General features: G+C 47.1%; 1 protein-coding gene across 1 annotated transcript in view; it reads right to left on the reverse strand.

The window, feature by feature from the left end:
- The window catches only part of ldlrap1b (low density lipoprotein receptor adaptor protein 1b), a 34,970-nt gene that overhangs the window by 10,586 nt on the left and 2,952 nt on the right, over positions 1 to 21,432 (reverse strand). The window contains exons 2-6 of the mRNA XM_080534598.1: positions 8,679 to 8,821; positions 7,520 to 7,632; positions 5,698 to 5,812; positions 5,038 to 5,110; positions 1,135 to 1,230 (exon numbers count right to left, since the gene is read on the reverse strand). Of these exons, the coding sequence (XP_080390724.1) occupies positions 1,135 to 1,230; positions 5,038 to 5,110; positions 5,698 to 5,812; positions 7,520 to 7,632; positions 8,679 to 8,821 (540 nt within the window). The remainder of the gene's footprint in view (positions 1 to 1,134; positions 1,231 to 5,037; positions 5,111 to 5,697; positions 5,813 to 7,519; positions 7,633 to 8,678; positions 8,822 to 21,432) is intronic.

Genomic DNA, 21,432 nt, shown 5'->3' on the forward strand with positions numbered 1-21,432 from the left:
GCTGATGCTTCTAGATGTTTATAGGTTGATCTGTGTTACAACGTGCGCCCCCACCCCATGGACAAGGGGAGGACAGAGGGACAGTGGTGTGCCAGAGGTAGAGAACAGTCGTCATATGGATACTAAAGCAAATAGGACACAGACCACCAACTGCAGGATTGATAGGAAACAGTGATACAGGCCTCAGAGAATGTCTTGGCTCACTGGAACAGGAACCATGTGGCCAAGGAATGTAGGCTCCTCATGCTTCTAAAACAAACACTACTTCCTGTGGTTTGGACGGCTACCGTCAAGTGTCCGGGGGAGCAGGTCACTTTCCACATTCCTCTGAGAAAATCAGATTCTAACAAGACCCGTATTACCAGTAGTTCCTGTCATACGGATCGAGCCTGAGCGAGAGCATCCTGAAGAGCATGTGGAAAACCATCTCTGAGAAGTGTAGGTGACGACGCGTCATCTCCGTGACCATCTCAACCTGACCCAGAGCTCCAGGGGTCTGGATCTTGACAGTCCCAGAAGCCAGGACCAAGAGATATGTTGAAACAGCGTTCAGTATGTATGCTCCCAGACTCTGGAACACCCTACCAGACTGACCAAAACTCAGGAAACATTTAAATGAGACCACAAAACGTATTTATCCAATCTCACCTTTTAAATCTCTGCTATTATTGTTGTTTTATTTATTTCTATTGTTATTTTATCTTCATTTTTGTTTGATCTCTTTTGTATCTCTATTGTTGTTTTATTTCTATTATTATTTTATCTTCCTTGTAATCTGTAAAGCACATTGTGTCACATTTTTGTGAGAAATTAGCTACACAAATTAAGTTTGATTTGATTTGGATGTCTTGTCAGTCTAGCTCCAGAGCGGTCACTACAGCGGTTCTTATGGTCTCTGGGAAGATCAGCACTATGGCAGACTAGAGGAGTGCTTGCTTTGAAAGTAAGTTGGTGATCATTCATCATGTGTCCATGACTACTGTACCAAATTTGGGTAACAACAGATTCTTACTGAGGGTGAAGCCCCGATAAGGCCTGGATCATGACCTTCACGATGATCAGCATGTCATTGTGTATAGTTCGACATCCCTAAATCGTTCAAGGGTCATAGTGTACGTGAGTGACGTGACTCACCTCCTCCCTTAAGACTGCCGATGCTGGCGTTGCTGTCCGACTGGGAGCTGCCGGCTCCTTCTCCGTCGGAGCCAGACTTCACTCGCTTCTCCTTCTCTGTGGGGGAGAGAGAGACAAGAAAACTGCTGTCAGCAAAACAAACAACAACTCATCAGAAGTTTGTAGACTGGGTGGGTGGGGGTAAAAGATGAAAACATAGTGGTGCTTTGGCAGAGGAGAATGTGTTTGCCTACATTCACTGGAAAGGTGTGTGTTTGTGTCTAGCCAGCAGTGTTTGTAATAATATGTGTAAAATAATGTGTATCAGTTAAGCAGACAGCCAAGCTATTGAGATTCCAACAATGATAACATATCCAAAATTATATCTAAAAAAAGATTTCAACATGCAGAGTTAAACATGCTGCAGGAGCCAGCAACAAACAGTTTAACAGCTTCACTTGAACATGGCAATCAGTGACCAGAACATGTAAATAAGCCAGAACCAAACAGAACCCAGGTCTGCCTCAGGACCCCGCCAAGCAGTTTCTCCTCTGCTGTAAAAAGAACCATCTGGGTCGCATGGATAAAACCTCCCTCCTCTCTGAACACTCTCCGGTGAGAGTGGGGTTTGAGTTGCAGAGGCAGAGCACTGGACCCTGGGAGACAGACTTCATAGAGAGAGAGAGAATGCTTTTCTACTGTTAATCTACTGTCCATAGGCATGTTCCTGTTCCCCCGTCCCAAGCAGAGGGTGTCTAAGTGACCACACACAAACACGTGTACTGTAGATATGCACAGCTCATGGCTACTTCCAGTATGATAATGCACCAGGTCACAAAGCAAAAGTCAGCTCCAAAGTCAGCTCAAACTAGAATCTGAAAGGAATGTTTCCAATATCTTGTGGAATCAATGCCACAGAAAATTGAGGCTATTTTGAGAGCAAGGGTCAAAATAAAGTGCTCAGTGAGTGTAGTTGCTCACACACGCGCGTGGCTGAGGCCCTAGAGCTAACGCCGTATCTGGGCAGGTCTGATCATTCTTCAAAGGCTGTCTGCATGACCTACTGTAACTAATGTTTCCATTACCGTCAGTAAGATAAAAAAAAAAGCACATCTCAGGTCGTCCCTTAAGGGCATTGGTTACATTAAGTTTTTTTTTTTATTATTCCATTGCCATCTTAGAGCTGGAGTATCAAAAAAAATGCATCCCCATTTCCCCAGGAGAGCCAAGGTGACTGAATGTGGGCTGGATTCCAAACGATTGGCGGGGTCACTGGATAGCCAGACAGGGTGGGAGAGTGCTGCCAGACAGACAAACAAACTCCCAAAACTGACAACGGGGGTGGGGGGGTTGTAAGTTCAACATCAAAAGGTATCTGTGCTGTTTACCGTGAATGCACTTCAGCAAATCAACATCTCTAATGCATATGAGAGCAACTGTACTATAGAGGAGGATGTGGGTGAGGGACACAGTATAGAAGAAACATCACAGTGGGGGTGGTGTGTGTGTGTGTGTGTGTGTGTGTGTGTGTGTGTGCATGAACAGCAAAGAGACACCCGCCGCGTTGTTCCTACCCACAATCCTCAGGGGGGCCTTGTAACTCAGAGAAGACTCAAAGCTTCTTAGTTCTAACTTCTTTCTTTACCGCAGGAGAACAAGACAACTTCCTTTGAACCCAACACCCCACCCCCAACCGCTGCGCTCTCCTCTACTCCCTCATCAGCTACATTGTGTTGAACAAGCCCAGGAAATCAGAAGGGTTACTAGCCTCATGGCTCCCAGTAAACTAGGAGGAGAAACTGAGGGAGGAGAAACTGAGGGAAGAGGAACCGAGAGAGAGTGATGGAAAGAGAGCGAGAGAAAGACAGCGAGAGATAATGAGAGAGATGGAGAGAAAGCTACAGCAGAGAAGAAAAAAAAGACTGCACTCATAATTTGTAGCTTTAATATTCATTTCGTAGACGCAGCACCCCCTCCGCAGCCTTGATCTCCTGGAAATAATAAAATAATAAAATGGAAATGCGTCTGAATTGAAACGCCATCAGACGTGGGGAAACACAGCCTCCTGTCCAAAACGCCAGAAAGACATTGGAGGGAGGGGAAGGCGGTGTGGAGGAGGGCTGAATAAATCACCTCTCCTTCACTCTCTCACTGAGACAGGATCACAGGCACCGAGCTGTCAGAGGTCGGAGCTGAGAACCTGCTACCATGGTCACACACTCTCTCCCACCTCTCTCTCTCCCTCCATCACACACTCTCACTCTCTCCCTCTCCTTCACCTCCCTCCGTCCAGAAAGAGACAGAGACACTTTACAAGGGACTGAAGCTCCAGGAGCCAGGGACTAGACTGAGAGCCACAAAGTGCATTTAGAAATGAATACTACATTTACATTCCTAAATGTACAGGCTGTATTTTGCCTTCACTTTTAGTGGTTGACTCCACTGAATCTTAATAAGACGAGAAATCATTTTTGGCTCAAAGAGCCATGAACATGACATCCGGTTGTAAAAAAGGTGGTGTGTGTGTGTGTGTGTGGGGGGGGGGGGGTTCTAAGGCTGCCTATGAAGAGATAGGTGTGTTTTGCTCCTAGCAAGGAGAAAGAGCTGAGTATGACATGCCAACTCCCACGTGTGTGTGTGTGTGTGTGTGTGTGTGTGTGTGTGTGTGTGTGTGTTGCGGTACAGTACAGCACACGCCCCAGGAGATCTCATTTCCATACAAGTCATACATGCAGTAAATTACATACATGCTCTGCTGACCTGTGGGAAACTCCTCCTGCCTTACACAATCGCTTTCAGTGTGTCCATTGTACTCTACGCACACCTTCAGCTGTAGGCTACACACCTTCATCTGTAGGCTACACACACCTTCAGCTGTAGGCTACACACACCTTTATCTGTAGGCTACACACACCACCATCTGTACACTACACACACCACCATCTGTTCGGAGTGTGTATCTTCTGAGTAGAACATAAAGCAGACTGGACATCTCTGTCTGTACATATACTGACACACACACTGTATACTCGACAACACAACTCCAAACATCTATTTAGTTAAAATATCTAGTTAGCTAGTAGCTACAATGACATATTTCTATACATACTGTATACTCTACAACAAATATATGTATAGTAGCGTGTACGTTAATTAGGGAGCTACAGTGAATATACAATTAAATGTTTCTATACAGCTAGCAGTACAGTTCAATTGCAGCTCCTCCACTCCTAACTGCCGTTCTCACGGTGAGCTGTCAGCGCCGCGCAGGAAACAAGGGAAGACGTAGCTGAGCCGTCCCACCTAAGCCCCAGGCTCCCCCCGGCTTTCCCTCAACCCCTGTCAATATCCACATCACTCATTAACCGCAGAGGTCTGCCCTTCAATAAAGCAGGCTTTACTCCAAAACCAAACCAGATGTCCCCTCTTCTGAGTTGCTTTTGAGACGACAGGCGAAACTTGTTTTAATCGATGGGAACATTCCTGCTGCTGACGTCACTGACAGGTGGGAGCGTCTGGTCTGGACAGCGCTCCGGTAATCTTCGCGTGTCACTGAGGGGTCAGGGCCAAGGCCGGGGAGGACAGGGAGGAGGTGGCGGAATTTACGGTGCCACATTGTAGAGGAGACCCGTGGAGGGAAAGGACTTGACTGTCCACTCAAAAGCTCCCATGCAGGATAGAGCTTCAGAGAGCAGCTACATGAGATGCATAAGAACAGGGGAGAATGGAGTGGGTGTCGTAGGAGACAATAGAGACAGGTGGAGGGAGCTGAAGGGTGAAAGAATGTGTGTGTGTGTGTGTGTGTGCGTGCGTGCGTGCGTGTGTCAGAAACAGAGGGGAGGGTGGGGGGGTGAGAACGGTTCCGCTCAGAGGAGATGAGGCATCCGTCACACTTCTCCGGTCGTCGGGGGCGACCATGCGTACCTTCTTTGGCTGCCTGCCAGAACTCAAACGCCACTCTGAAGGCCTGGGCCACTGTTAGCGTCACCGCCTGGGCCTGGGGAGAGAGAAGAGGAAGAGGAGGAGGGAGGAGAGAAAGACAGGGAGGGGGAGGGGGCGGGGGGGAGAGAGAGATAAACACACAACAATCACAAACTAAGGATGTAGGCTGAGAGGGCAATGAGGGGCAAAGGATAGAAACAGACAAGCGCACAGAAACGCACACACACACACGCACGCACACACACACACACACACACACACACACACGCTGTCTTAGTGGACACTATCTCAGGGAACAGAAACTTAGGTGTTGTCTCAAACTGCACAGTTGAACTTCTGCTCTTCATTCCAAGTTGTTGTTGTAGCTGGGAGGAAGTGGCCTCTGGAGCAGAGCGAAATTAGCCAGGGGAAGGAAAGAGAGGGAGTGGCACTCATTCACAAAACCCCCCTGGGAGGGGAGAGAGACCGCAGGCTCCCCTCCGGGCGCTGATGTCTTCCCCTCTATCTCTCTCTCTCTCCACAAACAAACAACTAACACACACACAGAGACACACACACACACAGAGACACACTCACACACACACAGAGACACACACACACACACACACACACACACACACACACACACACACAGTGACTCACCACTTTCCTCTTGGTACAGAGGTAGGCGTGACACTCCAGGGTCTCGTTCTGTTGACTTTGGACGATGTAGGCAAATACTTTGTCGTGCATCTTGTCGGCCGTGCAGTATGATATCCTGGGGAGAGGTTCACACACACCCTGCTTAATCACACTGTACAGAGCAGGCCTCAGTCAGGAGTGGCAATCATGCAACTTCATCTCCAGTAAGCCTTTAAGCCCGCCACCAATCTGATTTAGACCCTGAAATCTTTCATTTCCACACCACACCAAATAACCTAAGCCCAAAACACTCTAAAAAAAAGACCCCACACACACACACGCACACATGCAGACACACGCACAAAAACAATAGCATAGAGATGGAGAGCAACCAGACGATTTGCGATTTGAATTGAAGTGTAGAACATCTGTGTTTTTATCCCCTGTGACCCTCCATTGGTCTCCCTGATGAAGACCATGAGTTCCTGCGGTGTCCGCCCTAACACGCCCAGTGTTTTATCCTCTCTGGATTGGGTCGGGGCCTCTTTAAGTATAGGTCTGGTGTCTCCTTGTCTAACCGGCCATGTCACAGTGGGCCCCTGAAAACACTCTCTGCTCCGACGCATGTTCCCAGACATGACATCATCGCTGAGGTCATCACCCTGAGACCTGATTGACAGGTGCGTCAGGCAGTCAGGAGGGAGACCCAGAGCAGCGGCAGAGGGGTGGGGGGGGGGTTTATGAATGTTTGTCACCTGCCCTACTTTTTCAAACGGGGAACAGAAGAGATCAAACGTCTAGTTAACAGATGACTCAGTGCTCTAAAAATGCAATGTGTAAAAAAAAAAAAAAAAAAACGAATCTATAAACCCACAGCTGCACGCGGCGTCGCTCCCGAGATTTACAACAGATGTTGGGAGTGAGAGCGTTGCGGAATCAGATCCATTTCATTTACCCCCCGTCCATCTTCTGAGCAGATACCTCAGGAGGGGGACCGTGGTGAAGGACACCCCGTTTACTTTCTACTTAACGCCGCCGGGTCGCAGCTGGACAGGACGTGCGGAGGAGACAGGAGTGCCGCGTGAAGAGGGAGGAGGGACATGATTGTGATCTCGTCCTCAATCTGTCCTCCTCCACCCCTGTCCCTCTGGGGGGGGGGGGAGATCAAGGTCTTGACTGCGTCTCCAGATGGAACGCTGTGAAGCCCTGCTTCGTCTCTGCGTCTCATAAATGTGGTATCTTCAGCTTGGAGTGAAGTGATTCAAGCTTGGCCTAGACACGAGTAGCATTCTGTTTTATGTCTGTGCTAATGTGAGAATGGACGAGTGAATTAGGAGAACTTGAGAAGTGGACTGTATGTTGCTGTGTGATACCCTCGGGCAATCAGCTATCTTGGGAGGAGTGAGTGAGTGAGTGAGTGTGAGTGTGTGTGTGCATGAACACCCCGGGTGAAAGCTCAGACACACAGCTGTTGTAGAGGACTACTGAGAGTTGTGATTGATGTGACGCTCCTTCCCCACCCTCCTCCTTCCCCACCCTCCCTCCCTCCCACCTACCCTCCTTCCCTCCCTCCTCCTCCTCCTCCATTCTCCGCCTTGGCCCGCGCCTACCGCAACTCCCAGCACACTCAGCCTCTACATGACGGATGGGCGGGTTTGGAAGGGGGGAAAAACAACTTTTGTTTTACGGCAGATTGAAAAAGATCAACTGGGCTCGATGGAAGTCGGAATTCATTTAATATCTGGACGGCTCAGGTTAGTCAGAGAGAGAGAGAGAGAGAGCTATTTCCGGCACGTTGGTGATTCCTGTGTGAAAGAGAGGGGAGAGAAGGATGAGGACCAACCTGTATATGGAGATGTTTTCAATCAGCTGATTGGAGGCACTGTCGTAGAGAATGATCCCTCTCGGGGACACTTTCAACGTCACTTTCTGGAGCTTCTTGCCGCTGGCTTTGGCCTGGAGATGGTAAGGAGGGAGAGAGAAATTGTTATTCAAAATATTCAACCTTCACATCCTTGGGACACACTGACTATTGTTGCAGGTGTGCAGCTAAATGTTTTTTCACAGAACAAAAAACAACCTTCAACACCATCAGGCATTTATCAAGCACATAGCCAGCCAGCCAGCCAGCCAGCCCCCCCCCCCCCCCCTCCTCCCAGCCAAAACACATCTCCCTCTGAAAAAGGCCACAATGTATCATGCATTATACCGCAGAAACACGTTGTGGGCTGAACACTCCGAAAGAATGCGTCCGGTCCAGACCGAGGGAAGTGCTTCAGCCTCCTATGCTCAATCAAAGCAGTGCTAATGATATCCCTAGCACACACCGCCGAGACAAAGCAGCTCATTAGATTTCCATAACGCACACAAACACCACTCAGGAGGCTTAACGGAGGCGAGACACAGAGGCTCCAGTGGCACGTTCTTAAAAAGTGAGTGGAGAGCTCGGTAGAGCACGGAGAAGGACAGACGACTCGAGGCTATATCAATGTTTTTTTTAACGCTTGTTTTATTTACGTCGATAGTCCACTTCCTCTATGATTCGACAGGATAAGAGTACAAGTACACATAATTACATTTTTCAGGACAAGGTTAGTGTCCAGAGATGGACTCACACACGTCTGGTCCAATCAGAGCAGACACTGTGCATCTGTGGCTCGGGGCTGTGTACCCCCAATCAGCGCACTTAAACTTAATTAAGATGAAGCTGCCAGACTTAATAACAATAAGCCTTCCTCTGTAATAAACCTGCTCAAAAGTAATACAGCAGGTCACATCAAAACTAATTGCATCTGTTCTAAATGCCACCGTATGCCCGTGGCAAAGTGGCAGCAGGTTGCTCCTCATTGAAGGTCGAAGAAGGATGGAATTGAGAAACAACTAAATGGGATTGTGTCGTATTGTGGTGATGGGAGTGTTGTAATATATGGGATGGAACTAAATGGTACGCAGGGTGTGGCGGGGGAGGGCATTTGAAGGTGAGGTCTGTGTGGTTTGCTCACGGTGGCAACGATCCTCTTGACGGCAGCTGCAGACAGCTCCTCTCCTTTGGGCTGCTCCACCAGCGTGACGCCCAGGTACTTGAGCTGGAACACCATCCCCTCCAGCAGGGTCTCCCGCGTGTCTGTCCAGTTCTCTGGCAGCTCTATGGAGAAGGGAACACACACAGACACACACACACACACACACACACACACACACACAGACACAGACACACACACAGTGAGACGTGTCCCAACATCACCCCGACCACGTTCTCTTACTTACACAAGGTTTTAGTCTGACATCATCCAAATCATGGAATTTAGAATGGCGTGGCATTTCTAATGTTGTTCACACAAAGCTGATCGCCAGCAATTTCATAGTTCAAAGCTTTGTGGTTCAACGCTTTTGTAGGTCATTTCATTTCATCTGCTTCAGCTGTCATGCTGCCTCGCAGGCGAGCCCTCCGGCGGCTGATAAACTGTGCTCTGCCCAGCGGCTGAACATAACCTTTCACTCTGTCTGCTGCTCCCTCCTGTTGTCCTAACCGGTCTCTGAGGCCATGGGCCATCACTCTCCCACAGTCTTGGAGCGCAACCTTTACACTGGGCATCTATCCAACTACTGGGCAGAGACTGGAGGGACAATATGTGTGCTTTAAAGTACCTGTGAGGAGGGCACACTCCCAAGTAGCCTACAGTACATGTGTCTCCTGGTATCAAGCCTAACCAACAGAAAATGGAAATAACAAAACAAAACAAAAAGCCACGAGAATCAGGATACATTGTACTCAGAATGTTGGTTTCATTTAACATTTGAAATTGTCCTCGTTGTGAACTCATGTCTCTTCTATGTAACGATGCCATTCGGTGAGGCTAATCTAATATAGGCTAGCGATACTGTAGGAAGCATACAAGGCCTTCTATTTGTTTCATTTTAACTCAAGAATGGACTGGGAGAAGTTCAAGGACGATCTCTCTGCCTCTCTGTATCAGCCCAGAGCCCTGTGGCCTTTAGTCACAGGACAGAACAACACAGATACTCCCCCTCTCTGATCTCACACACACACACACACACACACACACACATACACACACACACAATGAGGGCATGTTCACTGTACACACACACACGCACACTCTAGTTGCACAGAATCTGAAGCCGTGCGTGACTTAACAGGATTTCAATTCACAGAGAGCCTTTAATCACCGTGTTCAACACCACCTGTGTAAATGATGGAGTCATTAATGAGCAGCCCTCCAGATCAGCACAGTTTATGAGTAGCAAAATCCATTCATGCGTCCAAGCTGAATGAGGAACTACAAGAGGCAGATTTCAAACTGGCTGCAACTCTGCTTCATTCATTTCCTTCCTAAAATCAGTGAACATGAAAACATCAAAAATTATGTTTCAGACACTAAAAGGCAAAAAAAATAAATAAATAATGATATTTGGAATAGGAGGTAGACGACATATAGGATTTTACTCCAAGGTTCCCCAAGGACTAGTATGCCATTTCCTGACACACACCACCACCCCCCCCCCCCCCCCCCTCCTCCCGGCCCCCCGGAATCTCTACACCTCATAAAACTTTTATGGACTAGTCACTTTATAGAGGGGCATTCACAGGCAGCAGGGTGGGCACCCCATTTTGTCAGTTAAAACACCACCGTGAGACAAGGCCACCGGCCCCCTTGGCCAGTGCTGTCCTCTCAAGAAGGACTCTGGTGTTCATTGACATTTCCTGTTGACCTTTGGGTCATCCGGATGGTAGCACCTGCCGTAGCGGCAGCCGTGTTCCTCATGGAGACATTCAGCCGAGTGTAAAAGGGTTAGGGAGGTTATCATAAACATGCTTACATATTCAAAAGCTGAAGCCAAGAAACATATACTTGGACGAGCAGCATAGACTAGCCTTGAGCCCTGTCCGGATGGCATATAAATTACCTGAGGACCTCTGTAATATTTTTTTTACCCTAGGACCCCAGTGATTTTAATGACCGATCCGGATGGATTAAAACATCTCGATGCATGTTTACGTTTCGGGTGCAAGCTGCCATTTAACATCACAGAAGAAGAAGCTGTTCCCGCCGGCTGTTTTGTCAGACCCACAACACAACGCACGTGTAGCAACAACAAGTAATTTGATTGGACAAGAGGCATTCCATGACTGCTGATCAGATTTCCAGAGCGAATTTACGAACGCAGCCGAAACCACTCGCACTCGTTTTTTTTCATAACACGAAACTTTACGTTTTAAAGTACCCACTCGATATAATAAACAGCAGTTTAACGATCACAAAATACTCATAATTTGTGGATTAGATTTACTATTCTCCTTTGCCATATGCTACAGGTAAGGGAGACTTTTGTAAATACGTTCGTTTTGGGATGTGTTCGCGTTTGGGGCTGTGTGTGATCATCTAATTATGTGTAGTTATGTGTTTCTAGCATGTCGATGTTCTATCAGAATGTTGTGATGTTATCAAAATTAAGAAGATGAATGGCTGAAATCGGTGCAAAGCGGGGAAAAACAGATACAACATCTAAAGTCTGGAACGATTATATTTCAAAACAAGGCTTCCCTTTAACTCCCCGAGGGCTCTGACTATTACCAAGTCTATCTGGGTTTATTTGCAAGGACCTTCGCCTGTAGTGTTGTGGAAAACGAAGGTTTCTGCTGAATGCTGCAACACTGGAACCACGTTATGAAATACCAGTTAACACAGATATCCTGAATGCTGCTAACACTGGAACCACGTTATGAAATACCAGTTAACACAGATATCCTGAATGCTGCTAACACTGGAACCACGTTATGAAATACCAGTTAACAGATATTGTGATGTATCGTTGATGAATTTGGGGGGGGGGGCGGTACGGGGGGCAAAATATTGTACGGTTATCAATACGTGAGTTACCTTGCGATTCCCACCCCTAACTTCATCCCTGTGTGTTGTCAGACACCGTGATTTATAGAGTGTTAGATCCAGACCATACAAACTGCACAGTTTACAAGCTAATGTTAGGTAAATTCGCTAGAACTGGTTCAGAAGAAGAAATCAGTCCATCGTCACTTACATCGTCGTCGTCGATTAACCTTTTAGGTGGTTTGGTTATCCGATAGTGGAGATTCAAGGGAGTCAATAATGTCATCCACATCCATTGTTTGCACAGAGCTCACCTAATACCTTAGATCTCACACCCCGGTCAAAACGGTAAATTCTAGTATTAATATCGCGCAAAATCAGGCAATGCGTACCAAATACTGACATGTCAATCCGGACGGTAATATAATTATCAGAGGACCTCAGGGTTTGCTGAAAAACAGTAGGTAATTCCAGCCGGAATAATTACTGGGGTCCCCGGAGTATATCACTGACATGGTCGGTCCGGACGGGATAAAAATTACCGAATTACCCCAGGTAAAAAATATATTACCGAGGTCCTCAGGTAATTTATATGCTCTAATTGGTTGAATAATGAGCCGCAAAACACTGCAGTATCTGCTACAGGTGCAATACGCAGACAATGTTTGTCTGTTTACAAAATACAAATGTTTGTGTTTTATTGACCAAATCATAAGAGGTTAGTTTGATGTTCTCATGGGAACCCAATTTGAAACCAGTATTTCCTGAGAAAGTTTGGGAACTGTTGCCTTAAGATCTTGCTACTCTGTGAAAGAAGCCTGTTCTCAGAGAGTCAAGGCCACCCAGCCAATACAGTTTCTCATCTGAGACCACACACACGTACTCCAGTACTCAAGGTCATCACTTTGAAAAGTCCAACAACGTGACTTCCCTGAAACGTCAAAGAATGACTAGGCAGAAATCTTTAAAAATGTACCCTAGTCTGTTTTCTTTTTCCAAAACAAAGAAGAAAATATTTCTCTCTACCCTTGGTGATCGCCCCAGTAAAACACAGGCCTTTCAGAGAGCTTCATACAAACCTCCATTTTGTGGTAGCCTCGACATAAACCCTCCTTCTCCAACCCAGATTCTAAGTGACTGAGGGAGAATGGCTTTTAATGGTCTAAATACCGTAACTGAACCCATACTTAACTAATGGGAGGCTCCAGTGAACGCCCAGGGTTGAGGTCAAGGGCCCACAGCTACTCAGGCTGGTAAATTGGAACCTCACTGTCGTCCTCCACTAGTCCAGTAGAACATTCAGGCCTAAGCTGACTTAATGCACCGTACAGCAAGAAACCACTAAGCTAATTATATCCTTTACTGGCTTGCTGGGCAGACCAAGGGTATGTCCATTGTGTGGCTTAGCTTTCAGTTTCACACGCAGAAGTTTAGTCCCTTAAGCATATTTTCTGAATATGATTATGATGATGATGATGATGAGGGTGATATAGCATGCACCTCAATTGTCATTTCATGTAGAGAAAGACGACTTCATTCATCACATCACTGTAGATGTACTAATATTAAGCGCCAATATTATTATGGACATTTTGTCCTTAGGAATAGTAAGAACACTTGACATGAGTCACTTGACTAGACTTCTCACACCAGCTGCTTCCTCCTACTCAGGGCAGAGGCCTGTTCTGGTTGGGTCCAGACCCCAGGGGAACATCTCCTCTGTTCTTTAAACTCTGGGTTTATCATGCTAGGCTACAGATCCCTCCTGTCTGGGATGACCAGGAGTTCATCAAGGATACACAGACCCAGTGGAATCTTTACAAAAGAAAAAAGATTACGGTAGCTTCTGCGTTAGACAGGCTAAGACTATGGGAGACTTCTGGGGTAGGAAAATGTTTTACAAATGTTCATAAAACAACTTATTTGGAGAGAGCAGGGACAGAAGGAGGGTTATTATGTGTGTAATTTAAAGTAGTTTGAAAATAGCTCCATTTGAACATTTGCAATTTCTTTAACTAGCCGATACTAAACCTAAGTGGTGGTGACGGTGGTGTAAGAGCAGGTCGTGAGTGAGCCAGGTCTATTTTTACACTCGACAGTATACTATATGGAGTGCTGCTTTTGTATGGATAATAATAATCCATCTCCATATATTGGACCAGAGCACCACATTCCCATTCTTGTCATCCTCTCCCCTCTGGTTCTCAGCAGCAGTGTGGTGATGATTAGTGCACCCTTCAAAGGCTCCCTACCCAGGCTGGTCAGTGCTGGCCAAAAATGAGAAGGCGCTAGAACACGGCTGCATGCTGGGCTGCTGGGCTGCATGCTGGGCTGCTGGGCTGCATGCTGGGCTGCATGCTGGGCCACATTTGGCAGCCTCTCAGAGGGCCCCAGCTGGCCCAGATCAGTGGGCATGAGCGGAGCGAGCAAATTTGGTTGGCCCATGATCATCAAAGCTGAGAATGGATAATGAAACGGGAGCCAATCTGTGTGTGTGTGGAGGGGGGGGCAGGGGGGGGGGGTTGGTTCTGTTGGCCAGGAGAGGCAGGTGCCTGTCTCTGCTCCCACAGAACTCTATTAAGAACAGGTCAACACACACACACACACACACACGCACACACGATGGGGGCATGTTCACTGTGCATGGGGAAATGTGTATAATGAAAACTCAGTGAACAGGCAAAACACAGACACACAATCATACAGACACACACCTCATCATTTCACACAAAAAAAGGGAAGTGAAACTTTCTAAATTTGCCCACAAGTTCACACATGCAAATAAGTATTTGCAGCACCATTGGAATAAAAAGAATGGAGCAGTCTTGTTTTGTTATCAGGCCCAGCCACCATGAATTATTAACAATGAGACAATCACAGGAATACATGATATACAACTGATTGTTACTCCAGACACTCTCCCAAGTGGGGAATTACCAATTACAGAGTCCACAGTGGTAGCCACATGCGCCCCTCAGAGCCATGCCAGTCTGGCTGAGGTGTCAGACTAATCTCTATGGGAGGACGAGACAGAGCCGTCTGTCTGTCTGTCTGTCCACAGCCTATAATCAAACAGCCTGTGAGGAGACCATACTCTGTCTCTGCCAGACTAATGTCCTCTGTAACTCCTCACGGATCAGACGAGTCTCAACGCGCCACAGGCAGAGCTCAGGGAAACGGAGGGAGGGAGGAAAGAAAGACAAGACAAATGAACCTTGGGCCTCCCCGAGCTCGCTCCCCCCCCGCCCCCAAATCTCTATGAGAAGCTACAACGTCCTTAGACGGCCCCAGTGCCCTGTCTTTTTAGAAGCTGGTTTGTAATAAGAGATGAGTAAACCAGCCATGGATCATACTGATGTGTCAAACGGTGGATTGATTGACAGTAATGAGAACATTCTGTCTCGTCTCAAAGCGCTAACGGGGGAAGCATCAGTGACTGTAGCCGCCCTCTCTCAGGTGCTGTAACACACCTCTGATATGGGGACTTCGAAACTGGGCAGCAATCCAGTGTAAACGAGACAAACTGAACTCGGATGCATCTGCAACTGCACATTTCCTGACAGCTCAGAGGGTTCGTTCAGACGTCCTTGCGTCGCTCCTGACCTCATAGCCTCAGGGGACCTGCTTGATGCTTCTGTACATCAACAACAGCATGGAGGCTCTGGGTTCATGCAAACACACAGCAGTGATTCCTCTGTTACAGAGAGCAACAGGCATTCATAGCTAGCAAGACCACAGCACTCATCACAAAGTGGATGACTCTGTATCCACCTGAGAGGAGAAACCCGGAAATGCATCTGAACTTATAAATATAAGAGATAGATTAACAAGAGATTACTGTCGCAGGAAAGGGAGCAGGAAGTGGAATCAAAGGGACTGCATGTCTGTCTGATTCTGGCCCTGTGGAGAGGAGAGCCAAGGGGTAAGCACACACCACAGGGTGACGTGTGCCAGCAGAGGAAATGAGGCTGGAGATTAAGACAAGGGTAGGCAGAGGGTCAGCGCAGATCACCGCTGTCTCCTCCATCAACAACCCTAGCCATAATGAGGCAAGAGAGAGAGGAGTGAAGAGGAGTAGAGCGAGAGAAAGAGAAAGAGAAAGAGAAAGAGAAAGAGAGAAAGAAAGAGAAAGAGAAAGAGAGAAAGAAAGAGAAAGGATTAGATTTGATTTGACTTATTAGGATCCCCATTACCTGATGTAAAGCATCAGCTACTCTTCCTGGGGTCTACACAAAACATATACAAGAAATCATCACAAAAACATATGACAAAGAAGAATAACATCAACATACATAACATCACAAAACATAATAACAAAGACACAAAACATAATAACAAAGAGAGAGAGAGAGAGAGAGAGAGAGAGAGAGAGAGAGAGAGAGAGAGAGAAAAGAAAGAGTGAGCGAGCGAGAGAGAGAGAAAAAACACACACAAAACGAATCACACAGCCACTGACAGGCCATTGTAATGTGTAAATGCTTTATTCAGACATGCGGGACTTGCAACAGTCTCTAATCAGTAAGGCTGAAGGAGATATGCATCACTTCTATTTTTTGGGCCAGCGTTGGTGTTAATCATTTCCAGGCCGGATATTTACTAGTCGACAAGGGAACCGCTGACAGCCCTGAAGCAGAACATTAACACAAGTAAGGACAAAAGACGTCAAATAAAACCTCACTCCTCTCCTCAGCGGATCCACCGGTCCTCTCTACACCCACAACATCTCTGGTGGTGACAAGGCGGATCGGGTTACGCCGTCTTTCAGTGAGTGTATCAGAGCGCTGGCAGACATGTGGGCGAAGCCACTCGTGTTACACACAGGGAGAGAGGGCCTGGCTCCATCTCTCTAACACAGGCTATCGTGGCAACAGCGTTGCCAGATCAAGTCCTTGAAAAACAGCACTTCATGCTACATCGTGAGTCGGCTAACGGCAAGTGTTACGATATCCCAAGTCAGCATGTCGGGCCTGCTGTATCAACAATTTTCCCTTTGTGGAGGCTTGAACGAGCTTCCGACCTATGAAAGCCCCCCGCGTGGTGTCGTGTTGAGCTAGATGAATGAGGCTGTGTAGGAATCCTGGTCCCCTACATAAGCACTCAGTGAAAAGGGCCATTGTTTAGAGGCGAGCCTGACGTCCTGCCCACATGCATACCTTGTCCCACCCGGATGGAAATAACAAATACATAGATTTCACAGTCCTCTACGACCATAACTCACTCAGTATGAAATATACACACTAACACGATTTGGCAGCTGGTGGGGTGTCAATTTCATGCCTTGCTCTGGGATAAGCATCTCACTAGGACATTGGAAATGGCTGTGTGCTCGTGCTGCCTGCAAGAGTCTCTGCAGGAGTCCCATTCCCCAGTCACGTGTGACGACCAGGGACACTGTACAGTCCCTCAGACAGGCACATCATGTGGAGGCTGGCGTAGAGAGACCCATCGGTTTGCCTCTGTTGTAAAATACAGAGGAGAATCTGGGACACAACCCTAGTGAAGGTGTGTGTGTGTGTGTGTGTGTGTGTGTGCGTGTGTGCGTGTGTGCGCGTGTGTGTGTGTGTGACAGGCACATATTTCCAAACCCCCCAAATAAGAGGGTTAGGGTTATGGTAAGAGTTGCTTAGTGTCAGAGAGACCAGACTGTGATGTTTGTGTCACCAGTTTACCACTCATACACCACAGTTTGTGACCAGTTTACCACAGTCTGGAAACATAGACGGGCCAAAAACAAAGAGGATTTAGAAGGAATAGAGTGCGCGCCACACGATCAATACACGGCAATGCCAGATACCTCTGTCTCAACCAATCACTGGTTTGTGCTTGTTTGTGCTGCTGTTGGAGGACGCAGAGTCCAGTGTTTGGCTGATTTAAGGCCTCATCTGACCTATCGATCTTCTCTCACCCGTCTGGTGAAGAGGCATCTTGAAAAAAGATCCATTCCTGCAATATTAGATTCCAATTAGGGCACTTAGTTCTCATTTAACCACAGAGAGAGAGCAGTCTAGTGGAACAGGATATGTTCACACATGGTGAGGGTAGAGCAAACAATAGATTCACACCTTTTCACAAGTTAAATAATAACAACAATTTAATAAAAATCGGATAGTCCGTACAGTATTCACTAGGGTTGGATGGTTTTCAATTTTTTATACCATTAAACCGTTTCGGTTAACCGTGGGATTCAAAATGACATTGTTGAGCTGCCAATTTCAAATCAGGGAGCTCTATACTTTACTACTACAATGCATTAATGTTGAGCACTGTGAAAAACACCAGAAGCACACTTTATAGTTTCACAAATACAAGTGGAAGGGCTCACTTTAGTAGGCTACACCGTACATGAAAATACATGGAACACATCAAATGAAACACTTAACATAGGCCTACCTAGCTCCGCTGATGGAGGGTGCACGGAAGACCTATGAAGAGCGACATCTTGGAACAGCGTCTTAATTGAATGAACTGCTCTTTCTCATTAGCTTGGTAGTTACAGATGCAGATAAATACAGCAGCATTACATTTGCGTATCCTTCTGAGAAGCGGTCACGTGACACGCGATTATGATTGCTTCTAAATAGTATTATGTTTTTTACAGGTTAGGCTATTTATTTTACAATTTTTTCCAAAACGTTCTGTCATCACTTTCAATAGCGTCTTCAACCATAGACAGTGGCGCTGGACAAACACTCTTCAGGCGTTTATTATTTAGCAATTTATGGTTTTATGACGGTATTATTGACAAAAAAACATGCTATTTTCTAAACATCACAGTGGAAAGCGGCTGGCTTTTGATTTTGGCCATTAAGATTTCCACCAGAGAAGGGGATCCTTCAGGCTCGCGACAACAGACAGTAATTTCTCATTCTGCTCGCTCCTCTTTCACCTTCTCCATTCTAATCTTACACTTTGGCTGTGATCGGAACGGCATACTAGCATACTATTCATACTAGGTATGACGTAGATTTTGAGTATGCAGTGCGTTCACACTGTATATATAGTATGTGAAATTTTTGTATGCGAGAAATCTAGTATGGATCTACTAGATTATCCAGATTCTCGGAGTACGCGATCGACCCATACTATTCAACTACTCAATCCCCAAAATGCATTTACACGTCTCTTCAGTCTCGTCAAATTGCGTCATACAAGCCTGTGCTTACGCCAAAAGCATGGGCAGTGATCAGTGACAGACCACATTATGACTCAAAGGCTGAGGGACTGGTGCTGAGTGACTGTAGTATAGCATTTCTGTAGCAAGTCCAACATCACACTATGATTTGAACCCACTCTGGGCTGGGCCTGCTGACCGCTGTACAGAGTAGAGGCTGGCACCACCACCAGCTCCTCAGAGAGGAGAGGCAGGCTGGGGTGGGCGGAAGCTGAGAGGGGCCATTGTGAGGGAGGCTGAGGGAGAGTGAGGACAACGTGAGGACAGAGATGGAGGAGGAGGTGTGTTGTGGTGGCGGTCTCTGCCTCTCCCTGTCTGGCACAAACTGGTCCACCGCTCTGCTGCATGTCCTCATCCTCCTACTAAGATGACGTTCACGTAATGTCAGAGTTAGGGTTGAAATGTTTACATTGCGTAAGATTTAGACCGACCTTATGAATAGTCTCTCTCTCTCACACACACACGTACTTGCACCCACCCACGCACAGACAAACATGCACTTTCTTTCTTTTTTCTTTTTTTACGAGGTAGTCGATACAAAGTAAGTAAGACAGCCGTTCAGTACTCTTTTATGTCCTGCTGTTGATATCCTCCTCCGCCCTTCATAACCCATAGCCACTCTACTGGGTGCATCCATCTAGAACACTACATATTCGCTGTTCCTGCCCACGATATTCCAGCTGTATTCACTTCCCATGAACAATGTTTATTCAGGTGCAAAATATCTAACGGGGTGGATGGGTATAGCGTAGCCAAAAAAGGATAAGTGAGCTCTGCACAAAATCATGTTAGCCTATGGACATTTGTGTTTGGCAACTACATCGAATAAAGAAGAAGAATAACGGTTGCATAACCCCCTGGAGCTAGCTGCATTTGATTTGGTGAGCGTCCAAAACAATTCCAGCCAACTGAAGGAAGGGATTTGCAGCAGATAAGAGTCTTAACACTGAGGCTTCTGAGTCCCAACACCCGGACACGTGCTGCTCGGCACTGATCAAATCCACACAGAGAGAGAGTGAGGAGGAGCAACGACCGTCACACCCGTGAGGGATTACACCAGTGTTGTCGTCCAGCTAGGCCAGTGTTGGCCCATGTGCTCCTGGCTGACAGGGAAAGAGCTCACCTTCATTGGTTCAGCAGACTTTGATCCAGTGGCCTGGCGTCACAGGGCTGTCGACATCTGAGGTTGGGTACTGAGACTCAGCAGCACTGTGACCCCAGCAAACCCGGGCCTTAGTTTGCATTCCAAAAACTAGAAAGGTGGGTGTACTGGAGCTATCGGTGGGCTCACTATCTGCAACAGATCGAGACCTGAGACGAAAGGGCTATCAGGTAACCACTGCGGTCCTGTGGGAGCCAATCATACCTGAATTACGTGCACCTGCGCAGACTGTATCAGGGCAGGATCATATCTGCGGCGTCAGCACATGTTTCCTACCTGCGTGTCTGCCAAAAAAACTAAACTGACAGATTCCTCAGCATTTATAGCCTTACTGACTGGTTAGACAACAAAAATAGCGCTACGGGCCGGCCAACGGGACAGGTCAATCTAGACTAGAGATTCCAGAGCCTCACTTTAGAGTAATGACACCAATGGCCCCTTGACCATCGTTCATAGATTAATGGTCATCCCTCGGAATGGACGGAGAGAAGGGGGAGATGGACGGGACAATAAATAATGTCCCAGAGTCACAGCTTGTCCAGGAGGCCACATAAATAAACTCATACTTTAATGGGGTTTGTAGGCCTTCAACTTGCTGTAAATAACATCAGCATGCAATTAGGAAACACAGCCCTCCCTTCCTCCCCCAGCCACTCAAACAATAGGCTACACAGTGTTTCAGAGCTGTGAGGTACTAACTAACCGGACAAGTCTAACTGGGTACCTGGAGTGCACAAATATTTCCAGACTTCCCTAATAAGGCCAAGGCCACCCCTAGCAGAGTGCATACAATCAGATCAGAGACAAACAAACAGAAAGGACTTGACAAACAAAATCATTGATCCCTGGAGGGTGGGTGACAAAACAGTGACGAAGCCCGATTGTCTATCCAGGCACACACACTACAGAGATGCTGGGGATCCAACAGGGCCATAAATCAGTGGGAACTTTACAACTCCATAAAGGAATCCTGCAGGAAGCAATCTCCATTACCTGGCAGTGCTTTTTGGATGACTTTGTGCAGGGGACACAATTCTATTACCCTGGTGATAGGAAATCTCGTTCCCAGACACTTATGCCCAAACTTGCGGACGGTCTGGTGGACCAAGGTGTCAGACTTGGCCTTCTTCAAACCAACAATAAAGACCATTCATTCATTCATTCAGATGGAGCATCGAAAATGGACAACGCATAGCCATTGGTGTAATCGACCAAGCAATCATCTTCAACAACACCTTCCTCTAACCCTCCCCCCATGTGTTGTGCACCTCTGTATACCCTCCCCCGGAATGCGCTTGTCTACTTTGCAACATCTGCGACATGTCAGAAGACATCCTGGTGTAGCTCTGGCGCAACACAGCTAGGTGCTAGACGGCACAAATGGTTCCTGTCCCCCACCCTGACATAAGGTCACATCCACTAAGAGCTAGTACCCCTCCATGCCCTCCCTGTTGTGTCAATCTGTCCCTGGGTCAACAAGACCAACCACTAAATCCAGTCTCTCCAGTGTGTTAAGGGCTCCAGATCGACACCGACAAACCAAAGACCAGCACTTCAAAACAATACAATCT

Source organism: Nansenia antarctica (genome assembly GCF_963989245.1).
Source record: "Nansenia antarctica genome assembly, chromosome: 1".
NCBI lineage: Eukaryota > Metazoa > Chordata > Actinopteri > Argentiniformes > Microstomatidae > Nansenia > Nansenia antarctica.